The 18,810-nt window shown below is 35.8% G+C and overlaps 1 protein-coding gene across 3 annotated transcripts in view; it reads right to left on the bottom strand.

The window, feature by feature from the left end:
• PDCD11 (programmed cell death 11) overlaps nt 1-18,810 on the bottom strand; it is a 30,114-nt gene that overhangs the window by 1,089 nt on the left and 10,215 nt on the right. For 2 of the 3 annotated variants that reach the window (XM_034440001.3, XM_087872848.1), the window contains exons 10-35: nt 18,556-18,680; nt 17,682-17,742; nt 17,192-17,338; nt 15,807-16,058; nt 14,876-15,019; nt 14,053-14,247; nt 13,452-13,622; nt 12,610-12,829; nt 11,717-11,869; nt 11,289-11,404; nt 10,117-10,631; nt 8,672-8,734; nt 7,854-7,953; nt 7,438-7,527; nt 6,137-6,239; nt 5,591-5,768; nt 4,417-4,473; nt 4,124-4,246; nt 3,612-3,734; nt 3,239-3,395; nt 3,042-3,152; nt 2,799-2,936; nt 1,982-2,232; nt 1,564-1,732; nt 607-760; nt 31-196 (exon numbers count right to left, since the gene is read on the bottom strand). In XM_034440001.3, the coding sequence (XP_034295892.2) occupies nt 31-196; nt 607-760; nt 1,564-1,732; nt 1,982-2,232; nt 2,799-2,936; nt 3,042-3,152; nt 3,239-3,395; nt 3,612-3,734; nt 4,124-4,246; nt 4,417-4,473; nt 5,591-5,768; nt 6,137-6,239; nt 7,438-7,527; nt 7,854-7,953; nt 8,672-8,734; nt 10,117-10,631; nt 11,289-11,404; nt 11,717-11,869; nt 12,610-12,829; nt 13,452-13,622; nt 14,053-14,247; nt 14,876-15,019; nt 15,807-16,058; nt 17,192-17,338; nt 17,682-17,742; nt 18,556-18,680 (4,082 nt within the window). The remainder of the gene's footprint in view (nt 1-30; nt 197-606; nt 761-1,563; nt 1,733-1,981; nt 2,233-2,798; nt 2,937-3,041; nt 3,153-3,238; nt 3,396-3,611; nt 3,735-4,123; nt 4,247-4,416; nt 4,474-5,590; nt 5,769-6,136; nt 6,240-7,437; nt 7,528-7,853; nt 7,954-8,671; nt 8,735-10,116; nt 10,632-11,288; nt 11,405-11,716; nt 11,870-12,609; nt 12,830-13,451; nt 13,623-14,052; nt 14,248-14,875; nt 15,020-15,806; nt 16,059-17,191; nt 17,339-17,681; nt 17,743-18,555; nt 18,681-18,810) is intronic. The other variant, XM_060682904.2, reaches the window with a different exon arrangement.

Here is an 18,810-nt window from a genome sequence, read left to right as displayed (position 1 = left end):
ATGGCTTCCAGGCCTGACATTAGTACTCACCGGACTTCTTTTTGGTTTCCATGTTTTATCATTATGTCTATGTACACTGACCAGATGTCTGTACGTTTAGGGTATGTGCTCAGCATGTTTTCAAACATGGCCTTGCCGTGTTCTGCATCACCAAACTGAAATTCTAACTGTGCCAGCTTTGAAATCACATCCACATCTGCGACCAAAAAAGAAGCAAGGATTATTTAAAGGATTATTTCCAGCAGTCATTATTAATTCTGCCTGAAGTTTGAAGGTATAACTATTATTTAGAAATATATGGTTAGCTACATCCTCACTAAAAGAATTTTCAGAGCAGACTAACAAACAAGGTGGAAAGGTCTAATCTTTTGTAAAATATGCACTGTTCCTTGTGATGCTGAATTTGTTTTTGTCTATTGGCATGAAAGAAAAAATAATATATTAAGAAATGAAGGTGAAAAAATGGAAATGGAAGAAAATGACTGAAAGAGATGAAGATAAGAATGGTTACAATACAGATAACACAGATATTAATCTAAATTAAAGTCCAATGAGGAAAATATAGACAGCACTATTCAAGAAAAAAGGAAACCAAAGAACTCTTACGCTCTTTGTCTGGCAAGCATTTCAGTGCCCGTGGCATCAGTCTGTGAGCTGCCTCCACCGAACCACGTTTCAGAAGAAAAGTGGTGTACTTTACCCACACAGACTTTTCTTGACGGAAGCGTTTCAGCATTGTATTATATAGGTCATCAGCTTCCTGAACAGATCAAGAAAAAGATAAAGAATCATCCTAAATATGCAAAATGTTTTTATTTACATAGCTTCAAAATTACAAAGGCCAATCTAGCTCTTGCTCTCACAAATATACTACCAATACCCCTGTTTTTCCTATCCTATCTTCCAATAATTATAGAAATGGCTAGTAGCTACTTTTGTGCTAGATTTAGATATTTATGTGGGGATGAAGCTAAACAGACATGACTTGAAAACAGCTACCTTCTGTTTTATTTCAGCCTTAAAAGTTCTATGCTATAATAATGTTCCCCGGGCTTTAATGATTCAACATAGGCTCAGAATGCTAACTGCTATTCTACAATCTGACCAGAAATTCTAAATTCAATACTAAAGAGTTGAAGGGTAAATCTTCTCTCATATTTAGAAAAATAAAAAATATACATTAAGCCTTTGTACCTTATTCAACAAGGTGCTTCACTGAACACAAGCTAAATATACAACTATATGTCCTGTTTCTTCATCGTCAACGGCCAATTCTGCAATTTTAGAATATAGATTTCATAGGTCCTAAGAGTGGATTTTGCATTCAATAATCCAGACAAGAGCAATAATCTGACACTGAAAAGAGCCACACAGAGATAAGACATCTGCTGCTCCAAGCAGAGGCAATATCCACAAGTCCAAAACGTTAAGGGAAGTCTAGGACAAGCTACAGCAGACTAGGTGCATTCTTTCTTGAAATCAAACAAATATTCTTCCTGTCATACACACACAGATGAATAAAAGCGATCATTCTCTTTATCATGCTGCTATAATTGGCATCACCTTATATTTCTCAGACGCGCTGTAGATGTCTGCCAACTGCTGAAAAACCTTCAGAGGCTCATTGTACTGAACTGCTCTTTCAAAAACTTTCATCAGTCCTTCCTCTGTGCCATACATGTTCTCCAGGTTCAGCAAAGCGACCCATACATTCATCTTTTCTTGTTCCTCTCTGAAGAGGAAAGAAGGCAACATTCAGTACAAAGATCAAAGCTCTTGATTTTGCTTTTGATGCTGCTATTCTTCTTAATTTGTTTGTGGCTAGTTTATACTGAATGTGTTTTTGGAGAAAGGTAAGAGAGAAAAGTTGCATGTTCCCTTTACGCTGCAAGTATCTTATTTTAAGATCCACCTAGCAAAGTATAGCATGGATATGAACTGTTACCAAGGAAACTGAAGATCAATAAAAAACAAAAGTCACCTAAAGGAGATAGTTTTTAGTGCCCTTTCTGCAACAGCTCTAGCTTTTTCGATCTCTGTAGCTTGGAGATGAAAAGCCATGAATTGCAACCAAAGGATGGAGCTGTTAGGACTGCCGAGGACCAAGCGGTCAAAGTCATCTGCTGTCTGCGGCTGTCGCTTGGGATCCATCAAGGCAGCTTCCAGCTTGGAGAGTTCTTTCTCTGCCTTTTGCTTCTCCAGCTCCTGTTTCTTTTTTGTTTGTTTCTTGGCCTTAAAGAAAGAAAAGGGAGAAAGAGAAAGGCTTTGACCACTGGAAAACCTGTAGTGCTGCCAGATAACAAGTGGGGTGCATCCAAGAACCAGATACTACTCTAGGGCCTTTGGGGTACTTAGCAGGCTCAATTAGACTAGTGAATCAGAAGCTTACTATTTTTACAGAAGGATGACACTCTGTCTCTTTCTAAGTTATTCTTAACACCAGTAGTGTCACAAGAGTCTCTTTTTATTATTTATGGTTTTTTAAGTGTTGTGAAAACTGCTGCAGCACTTTAAAAAAGTAAAAAAAAACCAGACATAAAAAATAGCTATGCCTACAAAACTCTTTTCAGAGTTACATAAAAATGTTATAAAAATATTATTATATATATGTGCATGGAAATGCTTTATCCAAGACATTCTTCACCATGATCACTTTAACTTTATAAAGAAAGGAATCTCTCTCTCTCTCTTTCAACTAGATGGGCCTTTTTACCAAAAGGTTAACTGAAGGACAACTACATACTAACTGCCATTGCATAAAGTTAATCCCAAGAGCAAACAATACAGAGATACTATACCATGGATTCAGCATCATTTTCTTCCTCGCTGTCTGAGCTCTGCTCCTTTGGAATCAATGTGGTTCCATCCAGCACATTTAAGCCCTCCTCCCACATAAAGCTGGTTGAAACCTTCAGTCGTGGAACTTCTTTTCCCTGCTGAAAAACAAGCAGAAATATATACTCACATCAACCATCCCACTAAGTACAAAAACATGGCTTCCACCATGTCGAAAGGCCTATCCCTTTCCCTCAGCCTTTTACCTTAGACTTCTTATGCTTCTTTTCCTTCTCCTCTTCCTCCCGATAATAAACCTCCACACCACTATCACCGTCCTCAGTGCAATGAGCTCTCTTTTTTGCTGGCGTTACTTCCTGTCATTGAAAGAAAAGAATGTGTTAAAACAATAGTTTAAAAAATGTTTCCTAATCAAGCCTAAAGTCTCTTCCAGGATAGATACCTGCTCGCTTTCAGAGCGCTTCCTCCTTTGATTTCTTGATTTCTGAGAGAGTGTATCCATTTCACTACATGGCTTTTCATCACATGGAATAATGCTTGGCTTCCCTGTGTCTTCAGGAAGGAGAGAGAGCTCCACAAGGTTCTCTTGTCTGTTTATACTGCAGAATGATTAGAACACAGGAAATGATAGGAGAAAAACCTAGCATAATTATGAAATCTATAGTGTCCTCTTAAATGTACAAAATGCTTTACATTTTTAATCTGCTCAGCTTCACACCATTTCAGTAAGGTAGTATTATGATCATTTAATAAAATGATTAACATAAAGTAAAACACATACACAATTCACCATAGTGCCACACCCTCCTACATACCTGAGAACTTTGGCAGTGAGAAGCTGATCTGTATGTATGTACTTCATACAGAGTGAATGATCTGGCACAAAGAATGGGGTGACATATTGAAAGGAAATTTGACCCACCACTGAATCAGACAACCTGTCAAGAAAGAAGATTGTAACTTCTTCAAGTGTACTTCAAAAGGTAAAAACACACACTTTGAAATGGTGCCCATGATATGGCTAAAAAATATACAACAAGTCCATGGCCATAACAAGAATACAGAAGCTGCACTTGTGTGGGGAATGCTATCTATTCGAAGGATGTAAGTCTATAATTGTCTAGTTGCCGTATGGGGTAGAAGGAACAATGCTTTTTCAAGCACAAATAATTTTCTCCAAAAAGAGATGGTAAAAATCTGCCTGATTTAAGGAATATATCTACATATTTATTAAATATGCTAAGATTCAAACAGACACACACAAGGAGGCATACACAGAAGTGAAATAATATCTCTATTTACTTTTATGATCGCAAACAAAACTCACCCCAAAGAGATGCCTGATGCTGTAATAGATTTGACATAGCCTCTGATGAGTTGATCTTTCTGAATGTTATCAAGGGAAGCAATTTCAGGATCTTCAACTTTACGATGGGCTTTAGGATTTATCCTAAAATAAACAGGAGAATGAATAAAGTGCCTTCTTCCTGCATAGACAAAATAAATTAGAACGACAAATACCATACTCTTCTCTAAATGCACATTTATAATACAATGAAATTGCATTAGGACTAAGAGCAGGTTTTTCTTCTGATGACAGATGAGGCAGTATTTCCTTACCTGGATGGTCGGAGGGATACTTTTACAGCATTGTCTTCAATGGAAAGAATATAACATCTATATAGAAGAGGGGGAAAAATTAATCTTATATGTAACTTCACATGTGATTATGTCTACTAAAAGAAAACGTTGATTACACTATACATGTCTTAGATGCATCATGCTGGAGCATCCCAAAGCATTGTAGTTATTGAATATTGGCATTGGGAGGGAAGACATGGTTCAGAATAAAGTGGCAAAGTTATCAAATGTTGTCTAAACTCTAAAGGATCATGCAATGCCTTTACTAAAACTCATGCACTAGTTTTGATTTGTTTCTTTTCAGGCAATTCAAGGATGGTATCTACAATCGGAAGAGTTTAGAAGTATCACATTTTCTAATTCAAGCTGTTTTGCCTATTGCAATAATCATCAAAGAACCTCTCTTACATTTTTTAGTGTCCCTAGAAATCCAGCTGGTTGGGACTGTGAAGCGGAATTTTCTTAAGAATGTACCTAAGTTTTGGAAATTGCTTCCAGAAGACGTTTATCTTCTTCCTCTTTTAATGAACTTTTCAAAATTAGTTTTAAAAAGTTATATATTTAAAATCACAGATGAAATTGATGTTATTATTTTTTACTATTGTTCTAATAATTTGTGAATTGATGCTTTCACCCTTCCCTTTTATAGCCAGTCACCTTGAAGTTGTTTTTTTAGGGGAGCAGAGGGAGTTTAAAACAAAAGAACTATTTTCTAAAATTATTCCTGAGCAAGGATTCATCTTGAAATACTAGCAGTCAAACAAAAGATTTGTTTTCGAAGTAGCTTAAGAAAATCAATGATCTCAAAATGGGAATTCAAAATGTAGGTTTGTATCAACCTGGCATTCTTCATATATTCTGGGAGCATAACCCCCAGGCTTCCAAAGGCATTGCTGGTTGGGAATGATGCTCATAACAGATTGAAAAGCATCAGATTGGAGAAGACTGCTCTAAGCAATCAGTACACACAACATCTCTGGCATTGGGACTGGTTAATTTTAAGCTGTTTAGAATTGATATTACACTGACATATTTCACAAGCTGAAATGCAATATAAAATTTCCATGCTAAAAGTAAGAAATAATCAGGAGACAAGATCATTGTTAAAGATCATTACATTCAGTTATTTAAAGTTTTTGCAGAAGGCTCTTACCTGACCATTTTTCCAACACCAAAGTCTTCAAGTGGTTGTTCTGTGTATGAATCGTTTAGGTGGAAAAGACTGACTTTGCCAATCCTCCCAAATGGAAGGATAATATGCAGACCAACATGGGGAACCAGTCGTTTCACAGTGCCCAGTGCAATTGTTCCTTTCTCCAGTGAACAAGAGCCTGAGGAAATCCAGATCAGACACTACAGATAACTGTTATAGAGTACATTTTCTTATACCTTTAAGATATTTGAGATTGTGGCTTGCTAGTCTTAATTTTCAAGCATGCCTTAGATCAACTCCTAAATACCAAAGGTTTCATCCACTCCCAATTACAAGTGCTAGAAGTTCTACCACAGTGTGCAAAAAGACTGTATCAAATTACCAGTAAAAGAAACAAAATATATAATATAATCCTATAATCTCTGTAGCATTTACTCCCAGTAAATGGACTCAGCAGCTTTTTCCTGGCTCCAGGCACCATACCCAATTATTGTAATTTGGCACTATTTATCTGATTTTAATGCATTTATCACTATTTAAGTATACCTGTTAGTGACAGAGAGAGTTTGGTTCCAGAAATATCACAATCTATCACTGTTGCAATCAATGCCTGTCCTTTTTTGAAGCATTTTCTGACATGTTTTATATCCTATAGAAAAAAAATATATAGACATGAGTATCAAAAAGTGCTCACAATACATAGAAAAAAATGCCAAGTTTTCAAGCAATACATAGTAAACATGTAATTATACAATAAACATGTAGTTTTAGACATATGGTTAATTCCTGAAAATTCCTGAAAAATAATTTGTGCTACTACAAAAGTGTTTCATGAGACACAGTCCTGAAGTTAAGCTTAAGCATAGGCTTCAAGCTATGGCAAATGATTGATAAGAAATCTCAAAGTTTTCCATATGAATAACCAAACAAAAGCTTCATGTGTCTACTTTGGGTCCTTAACTCTCAAAGAATGCAACAAGCCTTTTACAGGAAGATTATGGGCCATGTAAGAATGCAGGATTCACAGCAAACGGCATAACTAGAATAGAAACGTTAAAAAAAGTATGGTGGCGCAGCGGTTAGAATGCAGTACTGCAGGCTAACTTACTGCTCACTCCAGCAGTTTGATTCTCACTGGCTCAAGGTTGACTCAGCATTCCATCCTTCCAAGGTTGGTAAAATGAGGACCCAGATTGTTGGGGGCAATATACTGTCACTGTAAACCGTGTAAAGCATTATGAAGTAGTATATAAGTCTAAGTATGTATGAATTGAGTCAGTGGGAGAGGGATAGTGTCTTACAAAAATACAAAAAAGGGCAAACTGATAAGTCAACAGTGACCAAATACTTAGATTAAGTCCGAAGAGTCATCCATAGGACTAAACTAACTCATGCCGATTGCTTTTTTCCCGGATAATGGGAAAGGGACTAGAAAATATAAATTTATATATAAATGTATATAATTTATATAATATATAAATTTATATAAATATAAATATACTTCCCTGGAAAAAAACTCACAATACTAAATGCTGATTCAAGAAGATTGGTGGAGGAACTCTATATCTCTAATGGTGACTTCATGAAATGGTGGTTCCAAAACCACCATTTATGTTATGCATGTTGTGGGGATTTTATGGGATTTTATCAGATTAACACGGTTATCCCCTAGAACTTTTAATAGCATAGAAATAGGAAACAGAATTATAATCAGGGCATAGTATACCAAGATGTAAGGTTGATCTAAAGTATTTTAAAGGTATTGCCTCTCACCAAATGATAAATTTTCATAGTAGCCTCCTAAGATGTGCTTAAGGATACTGAACCTCTTATCCCTCAGCAATTACCTTGGGATTCGAAGAAAGCAGCAGCTGCAGAACTCTCCCTCTCATGGTGGGAGTGACCTCCACCTCCAGCCGTTTCTTCAACACATTGTACTAAGAAAATATACAATTCACACTTCAGCATTTCATTGGAAAAAGACTGATAATTCATCAACGTAACCTCCAACAACAGGTTCTAAAATCCTTTCGAGAATTTCAACATTGCCTGCACTTAATCTCACACACATATATGCACATAATACAAAGTAAAAAGTAAAACTCTTAACTCCTAAATCTTCAAAGTAATAATTTTAGAGGAAAAGATGCAAATTATTTTTTTTTAAATTAACTATACATTTCTCCTTGTATTTTACTCAAAAGTTAAAAGGCAAGAAGAAAAAATCTCCAGCGTGTAGATGTTGAGAAATTCTAAATCTCACCTTCTTAACATAGCATGTCACTGTCTGCCCAGGTTTCAATGGTTCTTCTGGACTGTCATTTTCAGCATTCAAGGCTGCTTTACTTTCCTCTTTCAGTTCACTGATCGTGAAAAAAAGTAAAATAGTTATGCCCAGGCAATTCTACTTTGGCATTCTGATTTTTTCCCTTTTCTGCAAAGTATCTTCTAGTTCATATTTAGGAATAAGCAGCTGCAAAGCCACATGTGTATTCAAATTCCAAGACACGTGCAGGTAGTCCTCGACTTACAACCACAACTGAGCCCAAAATTCCTGTTGTTAAGTGAGACATTTAAGTGAATTTTGCCCCATTTTATTACCTTTCTTGCCACAGTTATTAAGTGAATCACTGCAATTGATAAGTTGGTAACACAGTTGTTAAGTGAATCTGGCTTCCCCATTGATTTTGCTCATCAAAAGGTTGCAAAAGGTGATCACATGACACTGGTAAACAACAACTGTCATAAATATGAACCACTAGCCAAGCATCTGAATTTTGATCACATGATCATGGGGCTGCTACAAAGGTTGTAAGTGTGAAAAACAGTCATGAGTCACTTTTTTCAGTGCTGATGCAACTTTGAATGGTCACTAAATTAACTGTTGTAAATCGAGGATTACCTGTATTACAAACTTATTTAATTCTCATCTAACATTCTGGATTATTTAGAAATACTTGTTCAGATTAGAATAGCACAACCGTAATCTATGAATAATGGCTGGAAAGTTTACAGAATGGATTAAGTATGTTCTGAGGCTTCATCTTAATACCTAAACACTGTACTGAAAGATTTCCTTACCTTGGTCGGATACTGAGCTCTAGGAATGTACGGGTGAAGAGGGTATGGGTGATGGGCAAATATCTGTAAGTTAAGAGCATATGACCATATGAATATCATTTGGAATTATGAAAAATAGAACAGCAAATGTGTTCATCTAACACACTAATAAATACACCATCCGATAGCTTTTCACCTGTTAATGTTAGATTAGATTTATCGTTTTAATTTCAAGTAAAAGGGAAAAATATACCAATTGCAAGAAATAAAAGAAAAATATACATAACGCAAGAAATTCCTATACTTGTGCCTATCTGAAACACTGATTTTTCTCCAGAAGGAAAACTGTTCTTCAATTATATAAAACTTGTTCTCAAAAATCTAAATGCTTTCATGTCCAGTATCTGTCAAACACATTGACAGTTAATTCTCCAGGTTACAGAAACATACATAACATACATTGTAAGGTTTTTTGGCAAGATTTTGGAAGTAGTTTGCCATTTTCTCCTTCCTAGCTACAGTTGAGAGTGTAACTGATGCAAAATTGTCCAGCTGATTTTGTGCCTAAGGCGAAATTAGGACTCATGTTCTCCCAGTTTCTAGCCTGGTACCTTAACTAGTATACCAAATTGGCTCATAAGACCCTGGATCTCAATAAATTCATTACAATACAAACATTTCAGATTTCTTTCTTTGGTAAATCTCAAGAGTTTTTAATTTAGTTGATATATTTGAAACAATAGTTATGTTGTTTTATTGTTATTGTTGTATTGTTAAGAAACAATAGTTAAGAACAAGAGATGTTTCTTAAACATTTCTATAATATATAAAACATGAATATAGAAAAGCACATTTAAATTTCAAAAGTCAACTGAAGCTTTGCAAGTGTTGTTCATGGCAACTGATTGTGATCACATGGACAGATTTTCAATCCTTATCTCTGCTTGCTCCTAAAGGACACCCCGACTCTGAGTTTATAAACAGCCACAAGGCAATGTTATTATGTATAAAATCTGACTCTAATACAGATGGGAAGAGGGAGGGGGAATCATTGTATTTAACTTCTTTCACCAGGGAAGAATTCCAGGCTGTCTTCCTGTCCCTTCTGGATTGAAATTAGAGGTACTTAGATGGGAATAGAAATCACAGCACTTAAAACACTGGGCCAAGCATGAGGAGACTCGGATCTAAATCCAACAGTAGCTGACTGGGTAATTTTGGTATTTCTAAAAGGCTCTGGGCATGTCACATGGCTCTGGGAAAAATTAGGAGATGGACAGGTATGTATTCCTGAAGGAAAAATGGGAGAGGTAAGTAAATTTAACAAGAAAATTTTCTGGAACTAGGAGTAAAAATTAAAAACAAAACAGCAAATGCATGAGAAATGCTGTGCTTGCTAGCCTATTGAGCAACAATGAAAATAACTGTTAACCACTATACAAGAAATATATAAAATGTTGTCTTACTTGCGACTTTTAACGCCTCTGCCCCCAATCACCCGAGCAGTAATCTTCTGTCCAACTTTTAGTAATGATGTTGGAAAAGTGCCTACAGTAACATCATCCAGGATCTGGGATGCATGAATGGAGCCAGTCAACCTATCATTAAATGCCACTAAGACATGGGTGGGTTTGACAGACTTCACAACTCCACTGACTAAGTCTCCTGAGCTTGGCAATTGTTTTGTTGCAAGTGATATATCCTCAAGTGTCTCCGATTCATGACGTGATCTGATTACACTCTTCTTCTTCCCTGAACTTTGCACCGCAAGTACCATCCCATGATCACCAATCTGTGTGCTTTTCAGAACCACTTTGACTGACTGTCCCGTCTTCAGTTTTTCAGAATCAAATCGGAATGTATCATTCAAGTGAGAAGCCACAGGGATTGCGGTCAGCTGACCTGTTCCTAACAAGGAAACAACTGCATGCTCTGTAGCCACGTGGTGTACAAAAGCCTCATACTGAGAATTCAGGATTAACTGGAATATATAGAAGTTACAGTCAGAAAACCAAAGAAAAGTCTGTTATACATGTAATATATTTGCTTTGTTCTATTTCAAGCTTACGTTTTATCCTTCTTTGAAAAAGCTTCAGGAATTTCACAACTTTCACAACTATCATATAACACTTGAAACTTTTAGGTTGTGAAAAAGATCCCACAAACATTAAAAATAATAATTTTTAATGTTTTGGGGATCTTTTTCTGTAGCCTAAAGTTTTGAATGTTATATGCGACAAAGTTCTAATAAATTCCCAATTCTTCAATACCCGCAACAAATGCTTGAGGTTTTGATGAAGGGACGCCCTTAGGATATTTACAGGTATGCATCTATGCTGAATTTATTCTAACATGTGCCTAAAGGTTAAATAATATGTGAAATACTGTAACTTAAATCAACTACTACTTTAAGTACCTCTAAGACATAGAGGTTATCTCTTGGTATCTTATAATATCTTTTATAAAGGTATTATTATATAACCTAGGGAAGCATTCCATTGTATAGATTTGTCCATATCTGTAACTCTTAAGAGTAATGCATTTTCTGTGGTTTCATCATTACTCATGTAAGCATGTATCTATTTTATTAGAGTTATTAGAGTTAAGTACTCTATAAAAAAGAATAAGGATATCATACCTTCTTGGCTTTGAGAGACAGCAGTTCCTCTCGAAGAGATACATAGATTTTTGATTTCAGAAGATCAACACAGAGAACTACAGCTTTTGCTTTTTGACCTTCAACAATACTTTTGCCTTAAAAAAATAATACTTAGATGAAGATAACTGTTTCATGTTCAGTCAAAGAAAGCAACAATTAATGGTGCCCTAATGAATTAGTTAAATTATATCCTTACTACTTAAAGAGCAAGCTCAATTCCTAGTGACTTCAGAAACATGAGTAGTTTATTTGGCAACAATATAGAAGTGGTTAGCTATTACTTGCTTCTAGATTTTTTTCCTATTTCCCTCTCTGTGCACTGGGTAATCAGTGATTCATTTCCAGGTAACAAACAAGATAGAAGAGATCAAACAAGAGTTGGGGAATGGGAATAATAAATACTGTACCTCCAAGGTGGCTGTGAATGGCTATTACAGTCAAATCAGAAACACATGGACCACTGAAAACTGCTGAACCATCAGCCTTAACTTCGGTAACTACCAATTCTAGCCTCTGCCCCACTTTTAATTTGGAAAGTTTCTTAGCCACACTGGTATCATCTGCCAATAAGGAGAAAATGAATTAAATCTTATTTTCAAGTTGGTTTTTCCTTCTGAAAGTGTATAAAGTTGATGTACATTTTGTCTTCATCTTTTGACAAAGGTTTCAATGTCATAGCAATTAAGTTCTTCTAAAAAATTTCCTTAAGTTAATTCTCCCAGAATAAGACAAATCTGTGGCCTTCAACTCCCTACAGTATTCATCAGGGCACTATATGGATAGTACTCATAAGAGCTGGAAGGGCAAAGCATGCTAGACAAGGCTGAACTCTTAATACCTAGCCTTGAGGAAGGATGCAAGCTGAAGGCAGCGCCACCTGGTGGATCACAAGTAGCTTCATACCAAGAGATTCATTTTAAACACAGTCCCTTGAAAATTGCCTTCTTGTATTTAACTTATTATGGGGATAACTGCAAAAGATTAACTATTTTCTTTTTTATGATTTGTCAAAATTAATTGTAAATGCAAACAGAAATTGCCAAATTGAATCTCGCTCCCTCCCTCCCTCAGGGGGCAAAGTCACTAAGCAACAACTTTTGTTTGAAATAGAATCCCATGACTTTCAATTTTTATTATTTTTTTAAAAATATAAATGTTTCCATAGCAATAGCACTTAAACTTATATACCACTTCATAGTGCTTTTACAGCCCTCTCTAAGCTTTGCAATGCAGCCACTGTAATACCAAGTGCAGACATAAGACTGTCACATGCCACCTTTGTGTTCCCAAACACTCTTACCTCTATTGCTCATGAAGCTCAGAATCTCCTGCAGTTCATTAAAGTACTGTTCCAGTAAGCTAAAGCTCTCAGGAACAGACCCCTCAACAGAGCACTCTGACATCTTCAGGGACAGCAAGATGCGCTGCTTCTCCTCATCAACACTGGTCACCTTGGCAAGTACAGTTTGACCTACCACAAAATGGTCTTTGGTGTCCGTCACAAACTTGTCACTCATTGCCTGCAGTGGCAAGGAGACAGGATACAATTATATCAGCATCAACCCCAAGGTCTCTAAGAAGACAGCAATATACAATCCAAATGGAAGGGCAAATTCTACTAGTTGCTGCAGTATTTGTTCTTCTACTACCTGATGCCCTTTGACTTATTTCTACTCTTAGTATGTACCAGCATACAGTAGGCTTGTTCTTGCTTTACATTTAATAGATAATCAAAGTTGTATAATTCCATTCCAAGCTGGATAATTTTATATACTTTGAAATTCTGGCATTTTTTTGTTTTTGGTTCCTGAATGTAAACCTTGCCTGCAGAATTCCAAGCTCTATCTCTATTCATAATTTTTATTATCAAAGCCATTCAAAATGAAAGTTTCAATTCCTGAAGTTGAATTGATGGTCAAACCAGTAACCCAAAGATATGGTTGGCTTCCCTTTAACAGATGTGCCTCTGCATTAATGGGAGATTGGATTTGACAGCTTAATCGTCTCTTTGCAGTTCTATGATTTTATGAAAAATAATATGACATAAGACATTTTAACTTATAAATTTGTATTAAGAAATACCCCTCAAGCAATGCATCTGAATAAAGCAATCATTATAATGAACACTGAAACGAGTCTTACCGATTTGGGGGCCAGCCCAGTCAAACCATAGGGAAACTCCACAAATACACCATAAGACATGATGTTTCTCACAAAGCCAGTAAGCAGCAATCCAGGCTGGATATCAGCAAAACTCTTCACTACATGTTCATCCTCCATAGAGGAAATCAATGCTGGCTTTCTACTCAAGAGCTACATAATGAATTAAGGAATTAAAAAAAAAAACAACAGGCCTGAGAATTTCTTGTACTGGATAATTGAAACAAAACACTCCACCCATGACTACCAATGTATTAGCAGCTGAAAAAGTGCTATAGCAGACAGCACTTTTCTGCACTGATCAATCTTTTCTAACTAGTGTCTTGACTGAGCCAGAATTCCCAGTTAGTGTGGTCCATCTGAAGGACAAAAGACACTAGGGAAATATGAAATAAATCATGATGCAGACAGCCAACTGAATATAAGTCAGATGGGAGGAAAAACCAACCAATTCTCTCCACCCACCCAGAAATTTGGCTGGGAATCACAAGTCTTTGGAGGGAACCACTTTAGGTACATGCTATTGCACTATATATGGTGGGAAATGGATTGAAACAAGTATTGGCAAGAAATAAAAGGATACAAGGTGACCTCCTTTGTTATGGAGGCATATAACCTTTTGGAGAACATCACCTTCTTTGAGCCAGTGCCACCACAACCTGCTATTGGACACATGGTCAGAAAGTTGTGCCATGGGAAGGTAGGCCGAAACATTGTTGGGTAGGATTGCGACTTCTAGGCCATCTTCTTTCTTGTTCAGAATTTTTACATCTACAATCTAAATAGCATAATAAAAAAACCCCAGAGGTTTTAGACCATTTTCAGTTTATAATGCAGTATCCAGAATCCCAATGGAAATAACAAACAGGGTTTAGATATCTAAAAAATAAATGCCTAGGAGCAGTAAGAATCTTTACTGAATCTCATATTTTATAAGGTTAGTTCATCAAGAAGCTCAACATTAGCTCATTGCTGTATCTTTACGGAAGCAAAGGGGAATTCTAGCATTTCCTGTATGCATGTTTCTTTGCTGGAAATTAAGAAATGAAAACAAGGGAACTGAAAATGGGAAGATTAATACCAGAGCTGGTTGTGTTAATCAAAATGCCACCCTCTCAATTGCTTTCTTATAGGCGAAAAATATTTTAATCTTTTAAAGCAATGTGGGAGAAAGGATAAAAATTGAATTGTAACAATTCAATGTCACTATTCAAAAATCAATCTCCCTCACCTTTTTATCATTTGCTCTAGAAAATTAAGAATTTTGTCAGGCTTGCTGAAATTGGAACCTTTCCTCCCACACATATCAGGGGTTGAAAAAATATCTTGAATTATCCCTGATGGCTTTAACGTTTGCCTCTGGCATGCTTCTCAAGTAATAGAAAATAATTATTTTAGAAAATTACCTGTCCAGTTTTATATGCCATTTCATGGCCTTTTGAAGTTTCTGTTCTTTCAGCATTCTTTGCAATAGCATCCTCTTCCAATCTGAATGACAGCAACAATCTTTCTTGCTCAGGCTCACATTTTAATACAGTCACCTTGACTACCTGTGATTTTTTTTAAAGGAAAATCATTATAGTTAAGTATATCCAGTTTACACACTGAGGAGCAATTTGCCAATCCCATGAAACTGCTTTAGTAGCAAGCATGTACACCCAGCAGCCATACTGTCTGTGAACTGATCCACCATGGGGTGGGGTATGAAGGAAGACCCTTAGCTTCAACGTTTGGAACAGAGAATGAAGAGTAAACAAACTACAGACTTAAAAATACTGCTTCATTCTCTAATTGCTTTCAGAGAAATGTCGTAACTTAAGGTGTCATTTTCTAGTTTCTTCTAAGCAAAAGAAATCAGATTCCTGTTTTAATACCACACGCTTAGCTTGGCTAACCAAACCATGGTTAAAGGTTATTAATTGTATAACTAATTGTGTACAGAGCCATCAGGTACCAATGAATCCAGCATCAACTGATCACATGTAAAGTCACTATTAGAGTCCGACTAATACTTTATACATACTAAATGCACAATTGCTATGTATTCCGTAATGACAGCATTACATAATTGCTCCTAAGCTCCCTTTACATCCTATCTCTATTGTATTAGCAACTTCTTTACTTGGAAATTCCACAACTATTCCACTATTTAATGGTTTTTTTCACACAGTGATAACTTAAAAGTGCTATTTTTAAAAAAGATAAAAATATTCTACGTTGCTGTTTAGATTTTAAAATATTATTGCACACGTCAAATCTGTTACACAAACATGCATTTCAGGTAGCTGTTTTAAGTGCAATACTCAAGGGTACTTTTTACTTCTATTAAGCACTTACCTGGCCTTCATAGAAGGCTTCTTGAGGAGCAGTTAAGGGGAGCAAGCCAAGTTCATTAGTGGGTACTAAGCCCCTCACATCATTATAGAATTTCACAATGCATCCAAAATCCTTAATACACGCAACAAAACCATGAGTGATCAAGCCTGGCTTGGCATCTTCAAAACTGTCAAGGACAGGGAGCTTGGAATTAACAAGGGTTCTCTTAAGAGTCAGAATAAGCTTCTTTGTTTCAGGATTGCAGGCAAGTACCTGGAAAAGCAAGAGATTGGATTCATGTTTGTTAACAAAAATAGTTTCAAGCCGGGTTATGACTAATGTACATAACTGGAGTTAAATGCAATTGATGGATTCCCTAAATTCAGAAATATTACTGTCACTAAAGCTGGAAGAAAACTGGGAAGTAATTATTTCCTTACATTATAAATATAATAATGAACTAACTCTGAATGTAAATAATTTTAAATGGAAGTAACCATTAACCTTCAGATAAACTTTTCCCCAGCTGGTACCTTTGAGATACATTGGAATAATTTTACACTTGCCTACTTCGGAATGACCATCAGTAAAGTCAATAGATTTTAACTGTGCAGGTAATCCTCGAGTTTCGATGGACCAGGATTGCTATTGCTAAATGATGCAATCATAAAGTGTGACTGCATCACTTAGAAATGACAATCTCAGAAGTCCTGGTTGGCGTCAGCGTCATAACCCAAAGCTGTGTGGGTTGCTAAGTGTGAATCCCAGATAAGGAGCGCAGGGCTGTGACAGGGAGATGTAGGAGGCCTACAAAGAAGGCCGGCTATTCAATTGGCTTTGCTTGTGGGAAATTCACAAATGGCAGTTATGTGATCCCAGTTCCCTGTAACATCCTCATCATGAGCTGCACACCAAGTCCCCAGATCACAATCACGTGACCACAGAGAGGCCATGAAGGCCAGAATTTTGATTGCCCGTTTTTTTCAGGGTCCCGTAATTTTGAACAGTCACTGAATGAACGGCTATAAGTTGAAAACTACCTGTATTAAGAAGACATATACAAGATTATGACATAGGTAGTGTGTTAATATTTAACCGATGAGAAAGAGTTGTCAGGATTTATTTTTAGTGAAGCTTATATATATTTCTAGACACAAATACAGGACAGAATACATATTTTTACTTTCGCCTCAGATTAAGTTAGGCTAAAGCATAACAATTTGCTTAAAGGTACCTAGCAAGCAACAAGGTTCAGAAAGTTTGCATATTCAGTTGAAAGTTTACCCATATTGTCACAACAGCTTTAATGATAAAGGTTATATAGAAACACTAATAACAGTTAAGAAAATTAAATTAAAAATATTTAAAATAGAGTTTAAATTTAGTTTCTTACAGAAAAATCTTACCCGGCACTTAACAGTAGTTCCCGTGCTATACTTCTTCTCTGGCTGTTTCAATTTTACATCTGCAAGATGCAAATTGGGGACAAAGCCTTTGATACTCTCAGTGAACTTCACCTGCATGCCCAACGGCTTCAGAGTCAACACTTTCCCCTAAGAGTCAAAAATAGACAACAGGTAACTCAAAATTAAAATCAAGGCATAAAGAAATCATTCTTTTTCTTAAACACATCAACAATTCATAACTCACCTAGCAGAAATCATAGTGATATTTATATACCTCCCCTAATAGATCTATGCAATAAATGTATCAGAACAAAATAACAGTATTCCACTAGAGTTACACAAAGTTTGGACTCAAATATTGTATATATACCAAAAAATGTTAATATTCTTTCAGAACTACTTGAATAACATTTTCAGTTTGAAATTGTTTAGTTATGATAATTGATTCACAGAAAATATAGAAACAAATTTGTTTTCTAATTGAACTTACTTCCAGCACTTGCCCAGGATGTATATCATGATATCTCAGAAATGGAGCATTAATAATATGTCTACAAGCATTAAAAGAAAGAAAATAATTCTCCTTGGTGTGAAAAAATAAACAGGATGAAGTTTAAATAATAGCTGATTAAATTTTACAATATGCTGTAGAAAGTTGATATAATGATTTGATCAAATTGGCTTCAAATTAACTATCTAAATCTACAGAAAATTCATATGACCTTACTCATCTAATAATAGCTGCTTCAGAGCCTAAACATTCCAACCCAACATAGGTTCCAATTCTCTTTTTCTTTTGCTCTTTGTGCCCCAACCATTGCTTCCTGAAAGATGAAAAATTGCATTATTAACTATGATAAGCCTTCAGGAAACCTCTGCAACTGTGTTCTATAGTGTGGTGAAAATGTTTTATTACAGTTACAACCATCTTTATTCCAAATGTTATACTTATAAATTGCTTACAGGTAACATATTTTTTCTCACATAAACAGCAAAACTGGGATATTTGTATCGAAATAAAGAAACCCAATAATTTGTGAGTCACTTTGCTAGTCTTTTTCAGCATTCTACCAAACTGGTGGTTCTTGAATTAAAATACAAAGGTTCAAAATACATAAAATTGATGTTAAAATAAGAATGTGTACTTATAGCTAGTTAAGTCTGCATAAGTATATATATATATATATGTAGGTCTTTTTGAAGCAATGGGAATTCAGCACTGAAGGGAACGGAAATGTATCAGATATTTATGAGTTCCTCCTGCCTTGGGCAGTGTCAGAAATGGACATACATTTAGACTATGTTCAGAACTTAAAACATTGATCCATACAAACAAAATACATGAAATGAGACAAGAACCTTACTGTTTGAGAGACACCACAATCATGTCATCTATCAAGCTGTAGTCAATAATTCGGCATGCATGTTTACTTCCAGGCTTAAATACCTCAGTTTTGAAAGATTTGGAAGTCTTTGGAAGATACTTTATCTATAAACATATTATAAAGATTAGGTCAATTTCTAGTATACCATCAACCCTGCTATAGCAAAAAAGAAATGATATCTTAGATGCTTGGTCAGATTCAAAAACTCCATATTTACTTTATTTAAGTCAACAA

The sequence above is a fragment of the Pantherophis guttatus genome, chromosome 6 (assembly GCF_059756535.1).
Source record: "Pantherophis guttatus breed Tessera chromosome 6, ASM5975653v1, whole genome shotgun sequence".
Taxonomy (NCBI): Eukaryota; Metazoa; Chordata; class Lepidosauria; order Squamata; family Colubridae; genus Pantherophis; species Pantherophis guttatus.
This window is presented reverse-complemented; position numbering and strand designations above follow the sequence as displayed.